At 56.8% G+C, this 26,661-nt stretch overlaps 1 protein-coding gene across 1 annotated transcript; it reads right to left on the minus strand.

Annotated features, from left to right (window-relative positions):
* Window positions 1-3,272: 3,272 nt before the first annotated feature.
* LOC102934802 (dnaJ homolog subfamily B member 6-like) lies at window positions 3,273-26,379 on the minus strand. Its single transcript, XM_043525546.1, has 9 exons — window positions 26,315-26,379; window positions 20,607-20,716; window positions 16,782-16,835; window positions 13,355-13,471; window positions 8,893-9,005; window positions 8,504-8,615; window positions 7,448-7,553; window positions 5,563-5,633; window positions 3,273-4,843 (listed from the first exon to the last, which is right to left on the minus strand). The coding sequence occupies exons 1-9, from the start codon at window positions 26,377-26,379 to the stop codon at window positions 4,305-4,307; spliced, it is 1,287 nt and encodes a 428-aa protein (XP_043381481.1). The 3' UTR covers window positions 3,273-4,304.
* Between the last annotated feature and the right edge of the window lie 282 nt (window positions 26,380-26,661).

Below are 26,661 nucleotides of genomic sequence, written 5' to 3' on the forward strand. Positions count from 1 at the left end.
GGCATGCGAACCCCGCACTAATGCATCGAAGGGCCGGCGTGTGAACCCCACACTAGTGCATCGAAGGGCCAGCGTGTGAACCCCGCACTAGTTCATCAAAGGGCCGGCGTGTGAACGCTGCACTAGTGCATCGAAGGGCCGGCGTGTGAACCCCGCACTAGTTCATCAAAGGGCCGGCGTGTGAACGCTGCACTAGTGCATCGAAGGGCCGGCGTGTGAATGCAAGCACTGTGCAGTTACCCCATGGGTGGATCCTACAGCACTCGGGGCCTGGGAATCCTGGGAATTGCAGTAGGGAGACCCTGATGCTGGGGAGCCCAGAGAGCCTGGGCTCTGAGACGGTGAATCCTGGCACTGGTGTGCCAGGCCCAGGGCTCCCCAGCCCCAGCGGGGTCGGTCTGTGTCCAGGAATGAGAGACGAGGGAGGGGAGCGGCAGAGTCAGCAGACAGGCCCCAGCAAATGCTGGAAACCGACTGTTGTGCCTGTCAGGTGGCTGCTGAGCACAGAGCGACGGCTGACCCCCGCCTCAGGGCAGCTGCTGGGAGGGAGGGGCCAGCTGAGCTGACTGCACTTTCCCGCTCGGCTGCGGCTGGGCCCCACCATGACTAGCAGGGAGCCTGGTGGAGACCCCGGGTGGGGATGAGGCGAGTCCCAGGACCCAGAGGGACCGAGGGGGGGAATTAGCCCAGTGCTGTGCTCGGCCCAGCTCCTGGTGTCCTGGCCAGTGGGGAGTGTGAGGTTGCACTCTCTATGATTTTATGAAAATATGCTAATGAGTGTGAATACGACGTAACTGGAATATGCTTCATGCAAAAGGTGGCTTGTAAGGTATCATTACAAAGCTTGTAATCCACTGAGTGTGGTCGTCCCATTTGTATGAATGTATCGCTCTCGTATCTGAGACTGGAAATATGAAATATAACTCTGAGGACCTATTGTAATTATGCAAAGCGTGGGCCATTAATGGTGGTTTGGAATCTTGATGGCTCCCATTAACCAGGACAATTGACTGTAAATGCCTCTGTTTACATCTACTGTGGGCTGGCAAGTGGGTAATGACGTCTTACAGTGACATGTGATCATGTCACCTGACCTGGAATCCATCTTTAACCTGGTGCTTTTCCATTGAGAAGGAGGGGTGGGAACCCAGAGAGGGACAAAGGGTTCCCGCCTTGTGCAAAAGCTCTATGAGGGGGTGGAACAGGACAAAGGGGGCTGCAATCATGAGAAATCCCCTAGCTACCCCTTGAGCTGGAACAAGGGCTGTACCGGGGAAAGGATCGGGCCCAGACTAGGAAGGCGTCCAGTCTGTGAAAGAAGCTTATCGGAACATCTCTGAGGGTGAGATTTTATCTGTATTCAGTTTTCTTACTGTATTAGGCTTAGACTTGCGTGTTTTATTTTATTTTGCTTGATAATTCACGTTGTTCTGCGTGTTATTACTTGGAACCACTTAAATCCTACTTTTTATATTTAATAAAATCACTTTTTACTTATTAATTAACCCAGAGTATATATTAATACTTGGGCGGGGGCAAACAGCTGGGCATATCTCTCTATCAGTGTTATAGAGTGCGAACAATTTATGAGTTTACCCTGTATAAGCTTTCTACAGGGTAAAATGGATTTGTTTGGGTATCTGAGTGCGGGAGACAGGAGCACTTCTTCAGCTGTTTTCAGTTAAGCCTGCAGCTTGTGCGGGACGTGGTTCAGACCTGGGTCTGTGTTTGCAGCAGGCTGGTGGGTCTGGCTCCAGCCAGGCAAGGGACTGGAGTCCCGAGCCGGCAGGGAAAATGGGCTCAGAGGTAGTCTAGGCACATCAGGTGGCAGGGGTGGTTTGGAACAGAACGGCGAGGCTGGGTCAGCCCAAGGGTCCCTCCGGCCCAGTGCCCTGTCTCTGACTGTGGCCGGGGCCAGGTGCTTCCGGGGGAATGAACAGCACAGGGCAATTATCATGTGATCCATCCCCTGTCGTCCAGTCCCAGAGTCTGGCAGTCAGAGGCTTAGGGACACCCAGAGCAGGGGGTTCTGACCCTGCCCATCTTGGCTAATAGCCATTGATGGCCTTATCCTCCAGGAACGTATCTAGTTCTTTTTTGAACCCAGTTATAGTTTTGGCCTTCACAACATCCCCTGGCAATGAGTTCCACAAGTTATCTGTGCGTTGTCTGAAGAAATACTTCCTTCTGTTTGTTTTAAACCATCTGCCTATTAATTTCATTGGATGACCCCTAGTTCTTATGTTATGTGGAGGGGAAATAACACTTCCCTATTCACTTTCTCCACACCAGTCATGTATTTATAGACTTCTATCCTATCCTCCCCCATTACCCATCTCCTTTCCAAGCTAAACAGTCCCCGCTTTTTACTCTCTCCTCACAGAAGCTGTTCCATCCCCTAATCATTTTTGTTGTTCTTCTGTGTACTTTTTCCAATTCCAATATATCTTTTTTGAGACGAGGTGACCACATCTGCACACAGGCAACAGGATATTTTCTGTCTTATTCTCTATCCCTTTCTTAATGATTCCCAACATTCTGTTGGCTTTTTTGGCTGCCGCTGCCCATTGAGTGGATGTTTTCAGAGAACTATCCACAATGACCCAAGATCTCTCTCTTGAGTGGTAACAGCTAATTTAGATCCATCATTGTATATGTCTAGTTGGGATTCTGTTTTCCAATGTGCATTACTTTGCATTTATCAACATTGAATTTCATCTGCCATTGTGTTGCCCAGTCATCGAGTTTTGAGAGATCCCTTTGTAGCTCTTCACAGTCTGCCTGGGTCTTTACTATCTTGAGCAGTTTTGTACCATCTGCTTGCAAACTCCCTGTTGACCCCTTTTTCCAGATCACTTATGAATATGTTGAATAGGGCTGGTCCCAGTACAGACCCCTGGGGGACCCTGCTATTTACCTCTCTCCATTCTGAAAACCGACCATTTATTCCTACCCTTTGTTTCCTGTCTTTTAGCCAGTTATCAGTCCAGGAGAGAACCTTCCCTCTTGCCCCATGACAGCTTACTTTGCTGAAGAGCCTTTGGTGAGGGACCTTGTCAAAGGCTTTCTGAAAGTCCAAGTACCCTATAGCCACTGGATCCCCCTTGTCCATGTTTGTTGAGAAATTTCTAACGGCTCGGTGAGGCCTGATCTCCCTTACAAACGTTGTGTTGACTCTGCCCCAACTTATGTTTGGGGAGTGGGATGCTCCACACGTGACCCACGGCTAGAAGTGGGACCCCCAGTCAGCAGGTGAGCGGCTCTACCCGCCTCTTCCTGGGGGATGGGAGAGGGTATTGGAGGCAGAGCAGCTCTCTAGCCCCCTAGCAGAGTTCCCCTCCACTGCCTGGGCTTTCCTGGGTGGGGTCTTGTTCTGGAACGCACACGGGCTTGGTGCCTCTTGTGCACAGGAGGGAGGGGGCAGCAGGAAGCCTTGCCAGGGACTGGCTGTAGCTCTGTGTGCTGAGGGGCAGCTCGTGCTCGCAGCTGGATTCATCTCGCATGCAGCAGGCGGGGTCTCGGGCTTTCCGCCCGCCCTGGGGGAAAGGATCCCCCAGCCTGGTCCATCTGCCTGCTGGCAGCTCTCCCTGCTGTTCAGAAGGAACGTCTCCCTGGTTAGTTTCACTCTGCTCTTCCCCCTTACTCCCCTTGTACCGTGCTAACACTAGCGGGGTTCCTCCTCCAGCTCTGTGGAGCCAGCGCTCACGTCCACCCTGCTCTCCTCTGGCCAAGCTGCAGGTTTAGCTCCTTCCGTGTCTCCTCATAAGTCAATTGCTCCAGCCCCTCGATCATTTGTGTTGCTCTTCTCTGACCCCTTCCATCTGCTCCCAGGACTAACGCTGCTAGCCAGGGTCCCACAGCACACCCTTCTGACACCGGTCTCCAGGGAGTAGCTGAGAAAAGCCTCTCACCTGGGCATGCAGATCACAGATGCCCCTCAGCAAGGGGCATGCAGCCGAACCCCAAGCCCCCGGAGGGGACTAACCAGCGCGCCTTCCCTTGCCCTGGGACTATGGTCCTCCCAAAGCGCTGCGCCTCCACCCTGGACAGATGGTCCCAGAGAAAGAGACGGGGAGCGCCAAACAGCCCCCAGGGCACAGGGCCCCGGGCAGCTCCCGGGGCAATGGGGCTGGAGACCAGGCAGACCTTGGCCCGGCGGGCTTTGCTCCCGCCCTGCCTGAGTGGCTCCTGACTCAGTGAATGATAAAGACGCAGGCTCGGAGCGCTGATGTTGACCTTTACTAGCCGCTGCCTGGTGCAGTCCCAGCGGATCCCCGCGCGCTGAGGGCTCCCTGTGGCCACCGTCACAGGAGGACACACACGACCGACTCCATCTCGTCGGGAGCAGACTCGATCTCGGCAAGCGCTGACTTGAGGTCGCTGAGCGTGAACCGGCTCTTGTCCGGCACCGACTCGCTCTCGTCTGGCACCAACCCGCCCCCCGTGGCTCCAGGAATGCTCCCCACCTTCTGCAGCTCGGCCGCCCTCTCCTCCCCCTCCTTTGCGCTGTCTCCTCCGCCGGGGCTCTCTGCTCCCGTGGCCCGGCTCTGAGGCGCCAGGGCAGCGCCCGCCTCCTCGCTGGCCCCCTTGCGGGCCCGCCGCGTACTGACCCGTCTCTTCTTGGAGCCGCGGGCGTCCACTCGGTGCTGCCCCATGTCCTCCAGCTCCGACAGGCTGTAGGCCATGGCCCGGTGCAGATCTTTGTCCTCCTCTTCGGGGAGCACGTAGGAGGAGGCCGTGCTTGGGGGGCGCTGCGGGGTGGGGGAGTCGGACGCAGAGCTCAGGATGTCGTGCTGTTCCTGGCGGTGCAGCCCCACCTGAGGCTCCACACTGTTGGCTATGTCTGTAAGAAAAGCACCCGAACCAGAGTAACGGGAGAGGGACCCGGCCAGAGCGTCCCCAGGACCCGGGGCAGCCCCCAGCCAGGGAAGCAGGGGCCCAGATTCAGTGTCCAGATGGGCCTCGGCTCCTTGCCCCAGTGTGGCATTGCAGGGTCTGGTAGGAGGGATCCACAGCCCCAGAGAGCGAATTCCTCTGTGCTCAGACGGGCACAGTGTGGGCAAGTGGAGTTCCCCACAGCCCCTGCCCAGAGCCCCCCACCCCACCTCCAGCTGGGGGAGCTCCCTGGGGCCCCTCTGCTGACACTGCCAATAAGGGGCCAGTTAGCCCCAGGTGCGAGGGACAATGTCCCCCAGGGCCAACGGCCGAGGGGAGACAGCCTGTCTGGCAGCACCGGGTGGGGATGCAGCGTCGGGCCATGTCCCAGGAGCCCCGTCTCTGCGTCGGGCGCTCCCCTCTCCCGCAGACGCTCCCGACGCCTGTCTGCTCACCCAGCATTGGGCGGGGCTAGCCCGGGCTACTTACTGAACTGCTCTGGTTCCCATTTTCTGCACCAGGCAGAGTCTCCATTCCAGGCCCCTGTGGGCTGAGTTCCCTCTCCCGTCAGACTTCCCCCCAGTCTCCCTGGTAATTGCACCGGCCAGGGCAGGCACACAGCGTGGCCTCACAAGTTACCGGCCCTGCGCAACCCCCATCCGGAGGCCCAGAAGCTCTGCTCCTCACCATTCACCTCTGTAGCTTTCAGCTCTCCGTCCTCCTCGATTTCCACCCGCTCCTGGCCGTTCTCGATGATCCTGGGGAACAGAGGAGGGGGTGCTGTATGCGTAGAGATGACCATTTCTACCCCTGATATTACCACTGTGGTGCATTTGCAACAAGTCTTGCACAAAGTGTCTCATGTCCGGTGTCAATGGAAACACAATAATCTATCGAGTGCGATTATCCTGGTGAAATCCACGTATCAGCTTTGTATCCAAAGTGAGGAATATGGGCTGTGTACCTCCAGCCGGTGTTTTGTTCATGGGTGATGCCCCCAGATGGGTTTACAGCAGGGCCAGACAGCTGTGTGTTCATGGCCCATCAAGGACACTCGGCTCACAACGGGCTATTGAAGACACACATCCTGCCCCGTAAGCCTTTCCTGAAGACCCCTCAGAGAGAAGCTGGGCAGTGGCGGCCCCTGGGAGTCAGCAAGCCACGTAAGGGATGTGATCTGCCCATGTGCCCCTGGACTCCATCTTGGGCAGTAACTTTCCATGCACTGGGGCTATGGGCTTTGTTTGGGACAGGACATTTCCACGCACACGGCAAAGGATATAAAAGACCCCTGAGACATCTCCATGTTGCCTCTTTCCTGCCCTAGTTCTATGGACTGTGGATTTACAACTCAAAGAAGTGTCTTGAACATGGACCGAAGACCTGCCAATCTATGGGAAGGTGCCAGAGAGACTTTGCAAGTGAGCCGTCTGTTGCATCCCTGCTACAGCCCTGTCTAAGGACTTTGCCATCACTTGTCCGTATATGATCTGTTACCCACTTGTAACTCTCTGCTTTTCTTTCATGAATAAACCGTTCGTTAGCTCACTAAGGATGGGCTGGCAGGGTGATACGTGGGTAAGATCTGAGATTCACACTAACCTGGGGTAAGTGTCTGGTCCTTTGGGATTAGTAGAAACTCACACACGGGGAAATGGGTTTTCAGTCACCCCTCACTACATGGGACCGGGTAGTCTGGCTGGGAGCCAAGGGCTGGACTGCCTAGAGGGGACTGGCGGGGAGGGCTCGATGCAGCGCTTTCGTTACGGGCCTGGGGCATCTAGTTACAGAGCAAACCACCAGCTCTGGTGTGCCTGCCCTGAGCGTGGCATTGTCAGCGTGGCACATCCCGGGCACAGAGCGTATGGGTCCAGCAGAGAGGAAACTCACTCCTCCTCCCCATTTCCCACCCACACGGCCCGCTCTAAGAGACCCCACGCACCTGCTCCCCCCCCGCCCCCGCACACCGTTCGCTTGTACATTGCCACAGGCCCCCTGGATCCCGGATTCTCTGAGCACGTGAGCACTTTGCCCCATGCCCCAGGCAGCGGGAACGCCAAGGAAAGGAAACCCCGCCAGCCCTGGCCACACACACTCAGCAGGTGGGGAGGCTGCTGCTAGCCCTGGGCACCCAGCACTGCCTCCCACCTCGCAAAGTGCGCAGCTGTGAGCGTACAGCGCCCCGTTACCCTCAGGGCCGTGCCCCATGGGAGCTCACACGTTCCACGCACCCGGAAGCTGCTGCACCCTCCCTCCGTCCCCCAGCCCTCCAGAGCATGAGACAATGGCGCTGGGAATGCATCCAGAGTCAGGGTCATTTGTGTGACTCCGGGGATTGCTGGGCTCCCCCTCACCCTGCAGGAGCCCAGCTCAGGTTCACTCCTGAGACGGGGCAGGGAGCCACTGCTGAAAGCAGGACACCAGCCTGGCTGGCCCCATGGAGGGCTCTGGCATGGCGGGTGGCGGGACACGGGACTGGGGGCTCCAAGATCTGGTCCCCTGGAGCAGCTGCCGTGTTGCTGGGAGACAGGCTGGCTTGGCCACTGGCCAGTCCGCGCTGGCCCCTCCCTACCTCTTCGTGGTGATGCGTTTGCCGTTGACGAAGGTGGTGGAGGTGGAAACCGAGCGGAAGCCGATTCCGGGGTCGGTGCCAGGGCTGAAGGACGAGGAGAAGAAATCTGAAAAACAGGGTGACAACCTCACAGCAGGAGCCCCCAGCCTGGGCCAGGCCCTGGGGAGCCCCGCGGGATCACAGGGGGTCCTTGGCCAGGTGTGAGAGGGTGACGAGGTGGTAACGGGTCAGCCAGGGGATGCACTGCAGGGCGGGTGTGAAACTGGGATAGGAAATATCTGTCTAGGAGTCGCAGGGCGAGACTGTCATTTGGGCCGGGCAGGGGAATGGAGCCATGGGGAGGAGGTTTGGGCTGGGTAGGGGAGCTGGAGCCGAGGGGAAGAGGTTTGGGCCGGGCCGGGCAGGGGAATGGAGGCAAGGGGAGGAGGTTTGGGCCGGGCAGGAGATCCGTAGTTAAGGGGAGGAGGTTTGGGCCGGGCCGGGCAGGGGATCTGGAGGCGAGGAGAGGAGGTTTGGGCCGGACTGAGTGGTGGATCCGGAGCTGATGGGAGGAGGTTTGGGCTGCGCTGGGCAGTGGATATGGAGCCGAGGGGAGAAGGTTTGGGCCGGGCCAGTCAGGGGATCCAGAGCTGAGGAGAGGAGGTTTGGGCTGGACTGAGCGGTGGATCCGGAGCTGATGGGAGGAGGTTTGGGCCGGGCTGGGCAGGGGAGCTGGAGCCGAGGGGAGAAGGTTTGGGCTGGGCTGGGCAGGGGAGCTGGAGCCGAGGGGAGAAGGTTTGGGCCGGGCTGGGCAGGGGAGCTGGAGCCGAGGGGAGAAGGTTTGGGCCGGGCTGGGCAGGGGAGCTGGAACCGAGGGGAGAAGGTTTGGGCTGGGCAGGGCAGGGGAATGGCGCTAGATGTGCAGGGCTCAGACAGGGCCAGGACTCAGAGGAAGGACGGGGGGAGAAGCGGGATGTGACTGAGGACAATGGGACTGGGCTACAATTTGGAGCCAGAGGAAGAATACTTGGCCATGGGGAGCCCCAAGCTGGTTTGCTGGCACCCCCGCCCCCTTACCTGACTGCTCTGGGAAGGTGTAGGAGCAGAAGGAGTAGCCAACAGAGGGGCCCCCCCCGTCCGTGGCCCCGGGGTCCTCCGGCATGCAGCTCTGAGAACAGGCCCACGTCATCTGGAAAGCAGGACATGGGTGGGTAATTCAGCCCGGTAGCTAACGGGAAGGGCAGGGGGAGGGGTCACTGCCACTAGGGGGCTCTCCGGGGGGGCCGTGATGGGAGCACAGCCTGGAACTCTGCCCCCGCCCGCCAAGGACAGACACAACAGAGCCACCCAAACCCGTAGCATGGAGCTGCTGGGACTCCTGCTGCAGGCCACGCTCCAGCCCTGGGGCTCCTGCCCCCGTCCACGGAGAGCCCAGGCTCTGTGGGGCAGGGGCCTTGCTTCGGTACTCTTGAAGATTTGGGGCGCTGGGTCAGTACTAATATCACTCTCCAGCAGGCATGAGCCAGGTAGGGCTGAATGGCGGCCGAGTGCCGGCTGGGAGATGGCAGCGCTGCTCCTCCTCCCAGCAACGGGGCGGGCGGAGCAGGCTGGCGCAGGGGGTCATTTCATTCAAGGATTGCAAGGCCAGAAGGGACCATTGCCCAACCCCCTGCATAGCCCAGAGATGCCTGTGTCACACCCACCACTCCCCGCTGGGCTGCAGAGTCTCCTGGAGCCGCCCCGTCTTGGACTGAAGACACTGAGCGAGATCCCTGGGTGAGCTGGCCCCAGGGCTAGTTCCCCGCACCGTTTGCACCTTCCTTGGTAGTCTGAATCTAGTTTACTTCCCCCCTTGCCAGTGGATCCCCCTCTGCCTTTGGGGGCAGGACCAGAGAGGCCTCTGAGAGCTGAGCTCTTGGTCCCATGTAGGTACTTCTCTTCCAGTGACTTGAGGGGCTGTTCGGAGTCACTGATGGTGTGAAAACTAAGGTCCATTCTGGTCATCCAGGACCATCAAATCTTCTGTCTGGTGCTAACTCCACAGGGGAGCTGGGCTCTTCCCCCCCCAGAATCTAAGCCAGCTGGGAGCTGGGTCTGTCAGAGCCCTCTCTCCTCCTCCCTGCTCAGCTCCAAGCGCCGTTTGTCCTGCAGCTCTCTGGTCTGTACAGTCCAGGGCTGGCTTGCAGGCACGGAGTGTGCCAGCGGGGGCCTGCAGCCCGGAGATAGCCCTCAGCAAGAGGGACTCGTAAGGCCGACGGAGACACACCCTGCGCTGTGGGGCCAGGAGCTGATACTGACTGTGGCTGAGCGAGAGGGTAAAGCGGCCCTGCCGTGCACAGCCCAAGCGCACATGGAAACGTGCCCACACACAGCTGCGAAAGGCTCCGACGCTGCACAGGGCCCGTGGGTTACGTCCTGGCGCCCTTGTCGAGGTTATGCCATGGACGTTCTGAGGGCAGGAGCGGGTACAAAGCTGAGCCTGTTCCGGGAGGACTCTGGGTGCAGGGCACGTGCTGAGAACTGAACGCCAAAGCCCTGTTTGTCTGTGTCTCTGGGATGCGGCTGAGGGGCAGGTTCGGGCAGTCCCAAGAGGCGTTTCTGCTGGCTAGGGGTGGGGAGAAGGCACCTGCTCCTGAGAAGGGAATGGGGCAGGGAAAGGAGATTGCCCTGGATTGATGGCTCCAAGGTGGGAAGGGGGTTTGGGGGTGCAGGATTTGGCTGCCTGAAATCTCTCAGCTCACAATGATTTGCTGGCTAATTTCTTCCCGGCACGGTGGCGTTTATCTAGGGCGACATACAGAGCAGCACAGACAGGAACAAAGCAAGGTCCCTGCCCGGAGGCGCTTCTAATATGATCTGCACAAGCAGGATAGAAAAGGAGGACTTGTGGCACCTTAGAGACTAACCAATTTATTTGAGCATAAGCTTTCGTGAGCTACAGTTCACTTCATCGAATGCATACTGTGGAAAGTGTAGAAGATCTTTTTATATACACACAAAGCATGAAAAAATACCTCCTCCCACCCCACTCTCCTGCTGGTAATAGCTTATCTAAAGTGATCACTCTCCTTACAATGTGTATGATAATCAAGGTGGGCCATTTCCAGCACAAATCCAGGTTTTCTCACCCCCCTCCCCCCCACACACACAAACCCACTCTCCTGCTGGTAATAGCTTATCTAAAGTGACCTCTCTCCTTACAATGTGTATGATAATCAAGGTGGGCCATTTCCAGCACAAATCCAGGGTTTAACAAGAACGTCTGGGGGGGGGGGTAGGAAAAAACAAGGGGAAATAGGTTACCTTGCATAATGACTTAGCCACTCCCAGTCTCTATTCAAGCCTAAGTTAATTGTACCCAATTTGCAAGTGAATTCCAATTCAACAGTCTCTCGCTGGAGTCTGGAATTGAAGTTTTTTTGTTGTAATAAAGCAACTTTCATGTCTGTAATCGCATGACCAGAGAGATTGAAGTGTTCTCCGACTGGTTTATGAATGTTATAATTCTTGACATCTGATTTGTGTCCATTTATTCTTTTACGTAGAGACTGTCCAGTTTGACCAATGTACATGGCAGAGGGGCATTGCTGGCACATGATGGCATGTATCACATTGGTGGATGTGCAGGTGAACGAGCCTCTGATAGTGTGGCTGATGTGATTAGGCCCTGTGATGGTGTCCCCTGAATAGATATGTGGGCACAGTTGGCAACGGGCTTTGTTGCAAGGATCGGTTCCTGGGTTAGTGGTTCTGTTGTGTGGTATGTGGTTGTTGGTGAGTATTTGAGTCTGTAGGCAAGGACTGGCCTGTCTCCCAAGATCTGTGAGAGTGTTGGGTCATCCTTCACAAATCTTGGGAGACAGGCCAGTCCTTGCCTACAGACAGCCCCCCAACCTGAAGCAAATACTCACCAGCAACCACATACCACACAACAGAACCACTAACCCAGGAACCTATCCTTGCAACAAAGCTCGTTGCCAACTGTGCCCACATATCTATTCAGGGGACACCATCACAGGGCCTAATCACACCAGCCACACAATCAGAGGCTCGTTCACCTGCACATCTACCAATGTGATATATGCCATCATGTGCCATCAATGCCCCTCTGCCATGTACATTGGTCAAACTGGACAGTCTCTACGTAAAAGAATAAATGGACACAAATCAGATGTCAAGAATTACAACATTCATAAACCAGTCGGAGAACACTTCAATCTCTCTGGTCATGCGATTACAGACATGAAAGTTTCTTTATTACAACAAAAAAACTTCAAATCCAGACTCCAGCGAGAAACTGTTGAATTGGAATTCATTTGCAAATTTGATACAATTAACTTAGGCTTGAATAGAGACTGGGAGTGGCTAAGTCATTATGCAAGGTAACCTATTTCCCCTTGTTTTTTCCTACCACCCCCCCCCCCCCTCAGACGTTCTTGTTAAACCCTGGATTTGTGCTGGAAATGGCCCACCTTGATTATCATACACATTGTAAGGAGAGAGGTCACTTTAGATAAGCTATTACCAGCAGGAGAGTGGGTTTGGGGGGGGGGGGAGGTGAGAAAACCTGGATTTGTGCTGGAAATGGCCCACCTTGATTATCATACACATTCTAAGGAGAGTGATCACTTTAGATAAGCTATTACCAGCAGGAGAGTGGGGTGGGAGGAGGTATTTTTTCATGCTTTGTGTGTATATAAAAAGATCTTCTACACTTTCCACAGTATGCATTCGATGAAGTGAACTGTAGCTCACGAAAGCTTATGCTCAAATAAATTGGTTAGTCTCTAAGGTGCCACAAGTACTCCTTTTCTTTTTGCGAATACAGACTAACACGGCTGCTACTCTGAAACAAGCAGGATAGAGCACCGGCTCGGAGTGGGGACAAGTGGGGGGACCACACAGGGAAGGGGTGAAACAAGGGGTGGGATTTGAGTTACTACAGAAAATTCTTTCCTGTGTATCTGGCTGGTGAATCTTGCCCATATGCTCAGGGTTTCAGCTGATCCCATATTTGGGGTCGGGAAGGAATTTTCCTCCAGGGCAGATTGGAAGAGGCCCTGGAAGTTTTTTGCCTTCCTCTGCAGCGTGGGGCACGGGTCACTTGCTGGAGGATTCTCTGCTCCTTGAAGTCTTTAAACCACGATTTGAGGACTTCAGTAGCTCAGACATAGGTGAGAGGTTTTTCGCAGGAGTGGGTGAGATTCTGTGGCCTGCGTTGTGCAGGAGGTCGGACTAGATGATCATAATGGTCCCTTCTGACCTTAGTATCTATGAATCTATGAATCTACAAGGGGAAGTGCTGAATGGTTGTGTGGGGCCATGGGGGGTGACCAGAGGCCGCGAGCATCCCATCGGGGCTACAGGGAATGTACAGCCTGAGCAGTGACCGGGGCCGTGGCCTGGGCTGGGCCGCAGCCCAGCTCCGCAGTGGAGCATGAACCGGAGGAAATGAGCCCTGTCTCCTGTCTCTCTGTACCGGAGCCTGATCACGCCAACGGCCCACAGCAACGATCCCTGGGGGGCTCTGCCACTGGCCCTCAGCACCGAGGGGTGGGAGAGTTACTGAGCCAGACCTTTCTGCCTGGTAACAGGAGTCCTGGTTTGGTGCTGGACCCAAGCCATGAGTCACCTAGAGCCTGGCAGGGTGAAATCTCAGGGTGGGAGGGTGTCACACCCACTCCTGTGGAGAGTCCAGTCACACCCGGCTCTCCCGAGGGGGCGTGACACTCGGGGCTGGGCCAGGGCGAGATCCATCGGGGCTGAAGGGATGAGCTCCCCCACTGGGTCTGGCTGTATTCCAGCTGACAGGACCTGCGCAGGCAGGACAGCAGGCCCCCGGCTCACTCCCCCAGGGCAGCAGATGGGCCGTGGGGACGGCTGGGCCCACCTCACCTCTGGAGGAGCCCAGACTGGGCTAATGCTCACCAAAGAAGTCGGCGAAAGGATCTCGGCCCCCAAAGAACTCTCTGAAGACCTCGTCTGCGCCGCGGAAGGTGAAGGTGAAGCCCGGAGCTCCGGCACCACCCCGGGGATCCCCGGTCCCTGGGGGAAAAGCAGACGCTGGCCATTACAAACCTGCCTTCCCAGGGAAGGAGAACAGGAGGTCATTGGGGGCTGGCCAGGCTGGAATCCCCAGAGCTCTGTAGCCAGACGGAAAGACCTTCACCCAGAACTGTGGCCTCTGGACACTATGGATCTCAGGATGCAATGCTTTTGGTGTCCGAGGCAGTTCCCATGGGGATCTCTGGTTGGGAGAGCTTCCCTGACTATACATAGGGTCAGCCCAGCCCTTAACGCCCATGGGGAGAATCTCCCAGGGGGTCTGGAGCCACCCGCCCTGCCCCCACACTCCGCTGTCTGAGCACCAGTGTCTCCGAGGAGGCTGGTGGGGCTGGGCCCAGCTCCAGGAGGAATTAAGTGACTCCACTAAATTCGCACCAGGTAAGGGAGAGCTCAGATTTTTTCTGTGTGCCCCACTAAAATGGTAGCTGCAGTCTCAGGACCGTGCTGTACCTCGGGAGGCTTTTTCAGAGGAATGGCTGGGACAGGGCACCAAGGGTGCTGTGACGAGGTGGGACTGTTCTTAATGTTTCCTCTGAATAGTGTGGGGGTGCCTCAGTTTCCCCTAGGCATTTCTTAAGTCTCTGGGGGTGGGATAAGGGGGTCTAATTGTTGCAGAGCAAAGGGCCTGGGTACATAAATGGCTGACACTCTGTCTCCTGGCAACTGATGGCCTGGGCCCTTCCCCCTGCAAGGTGAGAGCTAAAGGGTTGGAGAACAAAGGAATCCGGTGACCTCCTGGCCCAGGAAAGGGACAAAGCCCAGAGGAGGAGGGGCTGGAGGGGGAGTCAGTTTGGGGCTGGCTGGGGACATGGAGTGAAGGGCAGACGGGGTTGTCTGGCTCACTGCCCCCCAACATGGACCCGGCTGAGGGGTCCTGTTCTCTGCACCTACAAGCTCTGGTTTAGACCATGTTCCTGTCGTCTAATAAACCTTCTGTTTTACTGGCTGGCTGAGAGTCCCATCTGACTACGGAGTTGGGGGGCAGGACCCACTGGCTTCCCCAGGACCCCGCCTGGGTGGACTGCTGTGGGAAGCTTACAAGAAGTGGAAGGTTGGACATATAACCAGGGAAGAGTATAAAAATATTGCTCAGGCATATAGGAATGAAATCAGGAGGACCAAATCGCACCTGGAGCTGCAGCTAGCAAGAGATGTCAAGAGTAACAAGACAGGTTTTTTCAGGTATGTTGGCAACAAGAAGAAAGCCAAGGAAAGTGTGGGGCCCTTACTGAATGAGGGTGGCAACCTAGTGACAGAGGATGTGGAAAAAGCTAATGTGCTCAATGCTTTTTTTGCCTCTGTCTTCACTAACAAGGACAGCTCCCAGACTGCTGCCCTGGGCATCACAACATGGGGAGTAGATGGCCAGCCCTCTGTGGAGAAAGAGGTGGTTACGGACTATTTAGAAAAGCTGGACGTGCACAAGTCCATGGGGCCGGACGAGTTGCATCCGAGAGTGCTAAAGGAATTGGCGGCTATGATTGCAGAGCCATTGGCCATTATCTTTGAAAACTCGTGGCGAACGGGGGAAGTCCCAGATGACTGGAAAAAGGCTAATGTAGTGCCAATCTTTAAAAAGGGAAGAAGGAGGATCCTGGGAACTACAGACCAGTCAGCCTCACCTCAGTCCCCGGAAAAATCATGGAGCAGGTCCTCAAGGAATCAATCCTGAAGCACTTACATGAGAGGAAAGTGATCAGGAACAGTCAGCATGGATTCACCAAAGGTAGGTCATGCCTGACTAATCTAATCGCCTTCTATGATGAGATTACTGGTTCTGTGGATGAAGGGAAAGCAGTGGATGTATTGTTTCTTGACTTTAGCAAAGCTTTTGACACGGTCTCCCACAGTATTCTTGTCAGCAAGTTAAAGAAGTATGGGCTGGATGAATGCACTATAAGGTGGGTAGAAAGTTGGCTAGATTGTCGAGCTCAACAGGTAGTGATCAATGGCTCCATGTCTAGTTGGCAGCTGGTGTCAAGTGGAGTGCCCCAGGGGTCGGTCCTGGGGCCGGTTTTGTTCAATATCTTCATAAATGATCTGGAGGATGGTGTGGATTGCACTCTCAGCAAATTTGCGGATGATACTAAACTGGGAGGAGTGGTAGATACGCTGGAGGGCAGGGATAGGATACAGAGGGACTAGACAAATTGGAGGATTGGGCCGAAAGAAATCTGATGAGGTTCAATAAGGATAAGTGTAGGGTCCTGCACATAGGACGGAAGAACCCAATGCACAGCTACAGACTAGGGACCGAATGGCTAGGCAGCAGTTCTGTGGAAAAGGACCTAGGGGTGACAGTGGACGAGAAGCTGGATATGAGTCAGCAGTGTGCCCTTGTTGCCAAGAAGGCCAGTGGCATTTTGGGATGTATAAGTAGGGGCATAGCGAGCAGATCGAGGGACGTGATCGTTCCCCTCTATTCGACATTGGTGAGGCCTCATTTGGAGTACTGTGTCCAGTTTTGGGCCCCACACTACAAGAAGGATGTGGATAAACTGGAGAGAGTCCAGCGAAGGGCAACAAAAATGATTAGGGGTCTGGAACACATGACTTATGAGGAGAGGCTGAGGGAACTGGGATTGTTTAGTCTGCAGAAGAGAAGAATGAGGGGGGATTTGATAGCTGCTTTCAACTACCTGAAAGGGGGCTCCAAAGAGGATGGATCTAGACTGTTCTCAATAATAGCAGATGACAGGACAAGGAGTAATGGTCTCAAGTTGCAGTGGGGGAGGTTTAGGTTGGATATTAGGAAAAACTTTTTCACTAGGAGGGTGGTGAAACACTGGAATGCGTTACCTAGGGAGGTGGTAGAATCTCCTTCCTTAGAAGTTTTTAAGGTCAGGCTTGACAAAGCCCTGACTGGGATGATTTAGTTGGGGATTGGTCCTGCTTTGAGCAGGGGGTTGGACTAGAACCTCCTGAGGTCCCTTCCAACACTGATATTCTATGATTCTATGATTCTAAGCGCACGGAGGGGCAGAGGAGGCTGAATGCTCTGAGGTCAGACCAAGGAAGGTGGAGCCGGATGAGCTGTGTGTCCTGCAGACAGGCTGCTCCCAGAGAGGAGACTTCCCCAGAGTCCTGCCTGGCTTCATAGGGAGCAGTTCCAGAGCATCGCCCGGGGACTCCGTGACAGGCGCTTCATGCCCAGCCGGGAAGGAGGCCCCCTAGGCCAGGGCGTGCATACAGACCCCGGGCTGGAGAACTGCACCCACGGATAGACCAGTCCCTTGGAATCCAGTGCTGGTCCGTGGGAAAGGCCACTTCTCCTGAGTGGGTCACTCACCTGCCCCCGTGAGCCCGTCCTTACCGTAGCGGTCGTAGAGGTCGCGCTTGTTCTCTGGAAAGAAGAAGGAGCGAGAGGTCACCCAGCCCATCTTCAGCCGAGTGCGGGTCTCATTGCAGACACAGCGGCCCTTTCACCAGGCTGACCCTCAGCCCCAGCAATGGGCCAGAGGGTGCCTGCCCGCAAATGGGGAAGCAGCTAGTGGAACAGACATGGGACTGCCACAGGCTCGCCTGGGCCAGCGCCTATGTCAGGGCTCCCTGCCCATCTAGTAAGGGACGGGAGAGCAGGTTTCCAGAGGATCCCCAGGGGGCTGCAGAAACAGTGATCAGTTATCAACTTCACCTGGGGAGGGCCGGCTCCTCTGACCTGTGCGATCCCGGAGTCCGCGGCTTGGGGCAGCGAGGCAGCCTTGGCATCAAGGGAGCCATGCAGGCCTGTGAGGCAGTGAGCACACCAGGCAGAACCCAGACTGGCAGCGCAGGGAACTGGTGAACACACCAAGCAGAACCCAGACTGACAGAGGAGGTGTGACGAAGTGGGACTGTTCTTAATGTTTCCTCTGAATACTGTAGGGGTGCCTCAGTTTCCCCTAGGCATTTCTTACGTCTCTAGGGGGTGGGATAAGGGGGTGTAATTGTTGCAGAGCAAAGGGGCAGGGTGCATAAATGGCTGACGCTCTGTCTCCTGGCCACTGATGGCCTGGGCCCTTCCCCCCTGCAAGGTGAGAGCTAAAGGGTTGGAGAACAAAGGAATCCAGTGACCTCCTGGCCCGAGAAAGGGACAAAGCCCAGAGGAGGAGGGGCTGGAGGGGGAGTCAGTTTGGCTGGCTGGGGACATGGAGTGAAGGGCAGACGGGGTTGTCTGGCTCACTGCCCCCCAAAATGGACCCAGCTGAGGGGTCCTGTTCTCTGTACCTACAAGCTCTGTGTTAGACCATGTTCCTGTCGTCTAAGAAACCTTCTGTGTTACTGGCTGGCTGAGAGTCCCGTCTGACTGCGGAGTTGGGGGGCAGGAGCCTCTGGCCCCCCCAGGACCCCGCCTGGGCGGACTCGCTGGGGGAAGCGCACGGAGGGGCAGAGGAGGCTGAATGCTCCGGGGTCAGACCCAGGAAGAAGGGAAGCCGTGTGAGTTGTGTGTCCTGCAGACAGGCTGCTCACAGAAAGGAGACTTCCCCAGAGTCCTGCCTGGCTTCATAGGGAGCAGTTCCAGAGCATCGCCCGGGGACTCCGGGACAGGAGGGAGCTGACAGGCTGTTCGGTGAGCAAAAGGCGGGACAGTTTGGGTAGTGCCAGGTACCAGCCAGGGATGAGGCTGGGCTGTGGAACAGACGGGCTGGTGATGCTGAGAGAAGAAGGCAGCACACACGGGCATGACCGACACGGGAGAACCCACAGGTACACGCTGCCACCTCGCAGGACTGTAGAACGAGACCAGTCCCCCAGCCCCGGTGCTCGGTGCGTGCGGGGCAGTTAAACGTCCCGATCTCTGCCGGGGAATGAAATCACCAAACAGCCAAATGACGCTGGCGTTCCTGTGCTTTGCAGACCACCTCCTGCCCAGCACATGGCGACTCCCGCCCGGGCCTGCTTTGGAGAGCTCCAGGGCAATCCCCAGGGGACTCGGTACAATAGGAACCATCCGGGGACTGGGCTACGTCTGCCCTTAAACCGCTCCAGCGGCACCGCTGCCCCACGTCAGTGCAGACACGGGGGGAGGGGGGGCTCCCATCGCCGTCGCTAACCCACCGCCCCGGAGGCGACAGCAAGGTCGACGGAAGAACTTCCATCAGCCAGCGCTGGCAACCCCGGGGGTGAGCTCGGCACAGCGACGTCTCTCCGGGGGGTGGATTTTTCACACGCTGACCTCAGTTTTCAGTGGAGACCAGCCTGGGGATTCTGAAGAAGGGTTAACGGGGCTTCATCCGAGCTCAGCCCAAAGACAGCTAACGAGGGACTTGCCCAAAGCCGGCAGCTATGGGGAGGGTGCGGCTGCTGGGAAGGGACAGGGATTTAGGGTGTGCCAGGGCTGTGACTAGGGCACAAGGGGAGAAGATGGAGGCTGACTATCCGGAAGCAGCTCCTGTCTGAGGGAGGGGCTGGGCTCTGGAACTGTCCCCAGGGCGAGGGGTGGGAGCCCCCACCTTTGGGGCATTACATGTGGGCATGTTCAGAGGGGAGCAATCCTGCACCTCATGGGTCATCACAGGGCTCCAGGCTCCCAGCCCCTGCTCAGCATGGGATCAGGGGCACCACAGAAGCCAGACGGATTCCTGCATGGGACTCCTGGGCCGGAGGCAGAGAGGAGGCAGGAGGCATTGCTCCAGCAGGCTTCCCTTCTACCATCCCAGCCTGGCAAACGGCACCTTGCCCCGTCCTAGGGGCGGCAGCTACGCAGGAGAGGCGATGGCAGAGAGAGAGCCACGGGACGCCTGAGGGCCCAACTGGAGCAGCGGGCGACGGTAGATTACGGAGTCTCTGTTGAGTGCCTGTGTTGAAATGTGGGCAGCCTGGCGCAGGAGCTTGGCTGGCCCAGGGCAGCCCGTTGTGCTGCATTCCAGGCAGCTGCCCCCCGGGGCCAGGCAGTGGACACCTCACTGAAGGGCCATCACTGACAGCCGTCAAGCTGCCATCGCCTCGGACTGACTGGTCCACACCCACAGCCTGGGTCGGCCCAGCGAGATGGAGTTAAGCCAGTCTCAGGCCCGGCGTAGGATCAACGGTAGAACGATTCCATTGACCCAGCTCCCGCCCCTCGGGGGACGGGTGTGGATTTACACAGCGATGGGAAACCCCCTTCTGTGGCGATAGCAAGTGTCCACGCTACAGCCGTTTCGCTGCGGCATTTATAGGGGGGAGCTGGCCGAGCCCCCCAGGACAATGGCCTTTCTACACAGGGGCCGCAAAGGGAGGGCAAGCCTGCCTGGTGGAGCTGGATCTTCCCAGCCTGTGCACACGGTGCAGAGCCCCGGGCCCGCTGTGGGGGCAGGGTCTGGCTCTGTGCAGGGGGTTCACCCCAGCAGCAAAGGGCTTGGGGAGAGAGCGGGGACGCTGTCCAGCCGGAAACGCTGATGACCCTCAGATTAGCTCAGCCCAGGGCAGCGGGTGTCTCTTGGCTTTCGTAGTTTTCAGGGATCTGTGACTCTCGAAGGCTCTAAGGCTGACGTCACTGGGGTTAGGAACCTCGCCTGCACCGTCTGGGTTCTTTGCTTTCCTGCCACATTGTCCCCAAGGGGGCTGAATGGGAAGGCCAGAGTGCCCGCAGCCCCCGTGGAGCTCGGCGGGAGGGCGAGTGAGCACTGGGGGGTTCCAGAGGGCTCAGACATGGGTTTTGAGGTCTAGGATGGCTGGACAGTGGTGGGAAGAAGCTGGATGAGAGGTCTGGGCCCTGGAGTGCGCCCTATAGACCCGTAGCTAGAACTGGTGACTAGACTCTCTCCAAACCCTGCAGGCTTGGAAGCACCTGGCAGCCAGCGACTGGGGCGGCTGGTGAGAGGACAGCGGCACACTGGGCCACTGGGTAACACAGTTGTCCCGTCTACGGGTGAGACACACAGCGCTGGGAGCAACCCAGCGGGCAACAGAGAAAGCAAACCCTTCTTCCAAGCGCAGCAAGAGGACGTGAGGGCCTGCTCTGACCCATGGCCACCCTGCGCTGTGCAGGGAGTGTGCCCCCACGGCCCAGACCCACACTGAGCCCACAGGGAGGGGAGACGCCGGCCCCCACTGCCAGGACCCACACTGAGCCCGGAGGGAGGGGAGATGCCAACCCCCACTGCCCGGACCCACACTGAGCCCGGAGGAAGGGGAGATGCTGGCCCCTTACTGTCCGACAGCACTTCGTAGGCCTCCGCGATCTCTTTGAACTTCCGCTCGGCGTGTTCCTTGTTCCCTGGGTTCTTATCCGGATGCCATTTCAGTGCCGCCTTCCTGTACCTGCAGAGGCCCAGAGAGACAGCAGTAAGCAGTGATCCCTGAGTGTGCCGGTCACCAGGGGCTGCGCCCAGTCGAATCATCCCCTTGTCCCCTCCTTCCCCAAAGCTCTGCTCCACCAGAAAGCAGGGCTGGATCTTCCTAGAGAGCCGGGTTCGGCTCTGGAGATGCCCCGGCAAGCGCAGCAGTGCCCCGGTCCCTTAGGCTGCCCCACGTCTCCAGTCAGGCCTTGCCCAGCCTGATCCGGGCGTCCGGATCAACCCCATGGACGTCACCTCTGCTCCATTTGGACACGGGGGACGACTTTCTTCCTGCTGTGACTCCTCACGGGATCCAGAGCGGCTACCGAACACCCTTGCCCCACCCCCTGCGCCCCCTGCCCCGAGGCCCCGCCCCTGCCTGGCCTCTTCTCTGAGGCCCCGCCTCCTGCTCACACCATTCGTCCTCCCTCCATCGCTCACTCTCCCCCACCCTCCACCACTTTAACAGGGCTGGGATGCGGGAGTGGGTGAGGGCTCTGGCTGGGGGTGCAGGCTCCAGAATGGGGCCACAAATGAGGGGTTCAGGATGTGGGAGGGGGCTCCGGGCTGGGGCAGGGGTTGGGGTGCGGGAGGGGGGGTCAGGGCTGGGGTTGGGGTGTGGGAAGGGCCTCAGGGCTGGGGCAGGGGGTTCGGAGTGCAGGCTCTGGTCAGGCAGTGCTTACCTCAGGCGGCTCCCAGGAGCAGCTGATATGTCCAGTTCCTAGACGTAGGGGCAGCCAGGGGGCTCTGCGTGCTGCACCCGAAGGCACTGCCCCTGCAGCTTCCATTGGCCACAGTTCCCAGCCAATGGGAGCTGCAGAGCCGGCGCTCAGGGCGGGGGCAGCGCACAGAGCCTGCCTGGCCGCCCCTGCGCCTAGAGGCCATAGGGACATGCCACTGCTTCCAGGAGGTGCGTGGAGCCAGGGCAGGCAGGGAGCCTGCCTTAGCCCCGCTGCATCGCCAACCGGACTTTTAATGGCCCAGTCAGCAGTGCTGGTCGGAGACACCAGGGTCTCTTTTCAACCGGGAGTTTCAGTCAAAAACCGAACGCCTGGCAACCCTAGTTATTGCCACAGACGAATGCAATTCCATCCCCAGACAATGACAGACTCTGGGCCCAGGCTGCGGCCTGCATGGGGTGCTTCCTGGCTCGGGGGGCAGGCAGTGTCTCCTGGCTATGACTCCCTGCTCTGGACATGTTTCCCGCCCTGGGGTTTGTTCGGACAAGCTGCCCTTTGATGGTGGTCATGGGTTTTTCCCTGAAGTGCCAGGAGGGGCACAAGCACCCTTTAAGGCAGTAGTTCTCAAACTTGTTTGATTGCACCCCCCTTCTTTGTGTCTGTAGGTGTTTACATCCTCCACCCCACCACATCAGTACATATACCGATAAACCAAATCAATATGCGATTCTCACTGACTATTAAAACCCGTAAAGCATTGGCTTTAAAATGACAGACTTTTTAAAATGACAGACAGAGAATCATGGAAATGTTACGTGAGCTCCTGCTTAGGGCCATCACACTGTTGTCACTAGTGTGCAGGGGGCTTTTTGGAGCAGAGCAATTCCCTCCTGGGCTGGGTGATTGAGACCAATCCGGAGGGTTCCCTTCTACCTGGAGCCGAGATCGGTCTTTGTTTTTGACGTAAGCTAGGGCAGAAAAGGCTGTTTCATATTAGCAGGTAGATGTGAAAGGAATTAAGAGATTCATTGCAGCTTTGGGTAACACTGGATACTCCCCGGCAATTGACGGCCAGAACTCACTTAGTGGGGTGGAGGCAAATATTGTCTTCAGTGATGGGTCACTTGACAAGGTTGTCAAACCTGGTCATATTGATCGAGAGCCAAATCCTCAAAACATTTCTGAAAGGAGCTATTGAGCCTGCGAGATGACAAGCCGTGATTGGTTTTACCGTTTCAAGCTCAAGCTCGTTCTCCTCCCAAAACTCTGCCAACACTGGAAACATTTCTGCCATCCCACCTTCCAGTCGCTCCTTCCAGTGAGTACATTTCTTCAGGAAGTCGTCAGTTTTACCATTTAATAGCAGAAGGTTCAAGGCGGCACCTTGAAGTGAAACATTCAGCTCCTCAGAAATGTCTGCTAAATATGCTAGGTTTGAAAGCCATTTGGAATCAGACAGAAGTTCTGCATAAGGTGAGCCGGCATCAAGAAGGAACAAGTGGAGTTCATCTGTCAGCTCAAATACACGCATCAGGATCTTTTCTCAAGATAGGCCCCAGATTTCTCCTGTTCTGACCCCATCTCTACATAAACTTGAGAACAATCTCAAGTTCAGGGAACAAGACTTAACAAAGTTCACTATTTTGATTGCAGTTAGCAGAACACAATCAAGTTCTGGTTCGAGTGTCTTGGAAGCCAGAGTTTCCCTGTGTGTACATACTGTGTGAAAATAACATGCGGCACCAATCCCCAAACTTTTGCTTTTACTCCAACCTTTCCCCCCATAGCACGGGCCCCATCTGTACATACACCAACTCAGCATAACCACTCCAGTCCTTCTTCATGCATGAAGTTGTCAAGATTGCAAAATACTTCTTGTCCCATTGTCTCTCCTTGAAGAGAATTGCAAAAAAATAAATCTTCTTGCAGCTTCCTGTTGCAGCAGTAACTGACGTACACAAGCAGCTGAGCTGGATTAGAGATGCCTATAGACCCATCGAGTTGTAAGGCGTGTCTGGGGCTATGTTTAAACCATTCGATCAGCTGAACCTTTATGTCGTTAGCAATATCATCAGTGCGACATGCCACTGTATCATTGGACAACGGAAGGGCTAGAAGTGGAGTTGCAAATTTGTCACTGTGCATAATGCAACACATTGCTACCGCGACCGGAGAATGATGATTCGCCCACTGTGTGGGGCTTTTTTACATTTAACAATTAGGTAGGAAACTGTAGGAAGCCATTTGTGCTTTTTCTGGGGTTGGCTGGTTGCTCATAACATCCCATCAACCTTTAAGGTCTCATTCTTTCCGCTGGAAATGCATTGTTGGCTTATCGGCATGCGTGGCGTGTTTAGGCTGCAGATGCTGCTGCAGCTTTACGAGTTTTAAGCTATCTTGTGCAAGCTCTTCTGAGCACAGAACACACTGTGGGTGCGCCACATTTCCAATCAGCAAGTGGGGGAAGCCGTACTGTGTGTATTCCTCTCGGTATTTCCTCCACTTGACTTTATGCCACGTGTAGTGAGGCGGATTGGCCGCCCACAGACCCGGAGGGCAAGGGACCCCTCACTGAACCCTGGTGGGCGGAGCCACACCTCGCTCAACCCTCCCACCAGAAGTCAGTGGGCGGGACCAGGAGTATAAAAGGCGTGCCAGAGAACTCAGTTGGGAGGCAGCTGCTGGAGAAGTCAGACACCTCCTGTGAGCTCCTGAGCCGGGAGGCTGTGGCAGACAATGAGGGAGCCGAGGACTGGCCAGGGCCATTTACAGACCCGAGCAGGGAGGAGCTGCAAGCGCTGACAGAGGCTTTCTTCCCCAACGACTAGAACGACCCTCTCCTGAGGCAGATACGCCCGGAGGGGGAGCTGGGAAGTGGCCCAGGGGTAGCCGACTCTGAGTCAGCATGTTACAGTCAGGATCCCCCTGACCCAGCGCCAGACCGCTCTCCCACTGCTAGGGCTCTGGGCCAGGACGCAGTGGAGTGGGTGGGCCTGCATCCCCCCTGCCACCCCCAGCCGTGGGGGGCAGCCTCCCCCTCCCTTAGGCAAGACGCCTGCACTTGTCGGCCCTCCGCCAAATCTAGGGGGCCCAACTGTTTGCTGCCCAGCCTGTGGGCCGGCCTGAGCCAGAGACTCTTCACTGCCCGCCCTGACCAGGGGCTGGGCTCTGTAACTGTGTTTGTCATTCGGCCCCGATCACAGACCCGCTCCCACATCTCCCGACGCCCGCTGATTCCCCACGCCGGGCGACCCCCGGAGACACAGTGGGGTGGATTGGCCGCCCACAGACTTGGAGAGAGAGGGGCCACTCCCCCAACGGACTCCACATGTCACAGCCTTATCTGTACCACGCTTCACTGTTTGTGTGGCTCGCTTCTCAATATCTCCCACCAGCAGCGGGGCTTCACTTGGATCTGTTTTGGCTTCTTTGTTTTTCACTTGAGTTGGTTTTTTTGTTTTGTTCTTTTCTGTTGCACGAACGAGCCAACAATCCATTGTAATAACAGCACAAGTAAAACTGCGCTTGTGGTCCATGCTTACAATGAAATGCGCACACCACCTCAGAGCAAACAGATTAACATACCGATGGCAACAACTTCGTCTAATGCTAGGCAAGCTTAATAGAAATCCGTCAAACCACACAGGGCCTTCTAGAGTAGCATTTCTCAAACTGCGGGTCCCGACCCAAAAGGGGTCGCAACCCAATTGTAGGGGGGTTGCGGTATTGCCACCCTTACTTCTGCACAGCCTTCAGAGCTGAGCGGTGGGAGAGCGGCAGCTGCTGGCCAGGCACCCAGCTCTGAAGGCAGCGCCCTGCCAGCTGCAGCGTAGAAGTGAGGGTGGCATGGAACATACAACTGTATGAACACAGCCGCGAAACTGGCTCTTTACCCCCTGACCAACCTGCAAAAAATGTGTGACTTCTCCGCGATTTAAGTAGACGCCTGTTGATTGCTGTGGGCAAAATGTGCGCAGTAAGGGTTTGTTTGTTTTTCCCCTAAAGCTTCTCACACAAGCCAAAACAGCCCCCCAGTTTGAGAACCTCTGCTTTAAGGAATGACAATAACTCTGCCACGCTACGGCACCCCAGCAGGGACCAGGAATGGTTCGTGCTGGACACCACGGGAGGATCTGCCCAGGAAGGAGGGCCCTCTCCCCTCAAACACGTGTCGGTCTCCTCACGTGGCTGTCTACGACCCCGGGCCACGGTAATGATGGGATCTCAGGGCCCAGCGTGGCTGTGAGCGAATGGTGGCTAGGTGGAACCACAGCCCTGCTGCAGAGGGCCTTGCCTGCTCCCGCTGATGGGTGTTTGGACCCTGATTTCAGCAGGCTCGAGGTCAAAGGCAGGGCTCCCATGGTAACTCCAACTGCAGTGGGGTCTGGTCACCTTTGCCCTCCCATCGCCCTCCCTGTCTCTATCACAGCTCAGTGGGGAAAGGGCAGCCCCTAACGGGATATCTAGGCACAGCACAGGGTACTACAGGGGAGCCAGCTCCCAGCCACCCCCACCCCACCATGTGTCCCGGCTCACACCACACACTGGCAGACACCCCCTCTCCACCTCCACCGCCCTCCTGGCCCTGCAGCCACCTCAGCATCGATTCCTAGATTCCAAGGCCCGTTGGGACCATCTAGTCTGAGCCCTGCAGGGCACAGGCCGAGAACTGCCCCCTTTCCCGAGAGGGCGGCATGGTCCCTGCAGCGAAGACTGTATGTCCATGGTCCTGTTACGTGACGGTGGGACTCAGTGCTGCCTTCTTCCTTTGTGAGCCACAGAGCTCGCTAGACGCCCTACGTCCGGAGCCCCTGGGGGACAGCGCGGGCAAGCACAGAGGAACGGTGTCATTGGGATGTGTGGGGACGGGGCTGCAGTTGCTCCAAGGAAGCGGGACTTACGCCTTCTTTATGTCGTCAGAGGAGGCGCTGCGGGGAATGCCCAGGGCTTCATAGTACTCCACCATGGCGAGGGGGGTCCTGTGCCGAGGCCAGCAGGGAATCTAGGGGGAAAGGCAATGAACGGCACTGAGGAGAACGGCCAGCCTGCAGGTCCCAGAGTGAGCCACCACCTCACTCAGACCTGCTGCAGCCCGTACCTCACGTTGAGCAGACGACCTCGGCCAGATCCCTCTGTTCTCTCTTACCCGCACCATCCTAACCGAGCCTGTATGGTCCATCTGTCCCAAGTCCTTGTCCATCTGTCCAGCTCACACAGGTTCTGACCTCAAACTAGCCACTGTTCAGAA

Source organism: Chelonia mydas, chromosome 11, assembly GCF_015237465.2.
Source record: "Chelonia mydas isolate rCheMyd1 chromosome 11, rCheMyd1.pri.v2, whole genome shotgun sequence".
NCBI lineage: Eukaryota > Metazoa > Chordata > Testudines > Cheloniidae > Chelonia > Chelonia mydas.

Bases quoted from the DNA above. Each gene is read 5' to 3' on its own strand.
- LOC102934802 (XM_043525546.1), bottom strand. From the start codon at position 26,379: ATGGTGGAGTACTATGAAGCCCTGGGCATTCCCCGCAGCGCCTCCTCT. The intron at 20,717-26,314 runs GTAAGTCCCGCT...GGGCCTCTGCAG, and splicing joins TCTGACGACATAAAGAAGGC to GTACAGGAAGGCGGCACTGA. The intron at 16,836-20,606 runs GTAAGGGGCCAG...TCTTCTTTCCAG, and splicing joins CTACGAAGTGCTGTCGGACA to AGAACAAGCGCGACCTCTAC.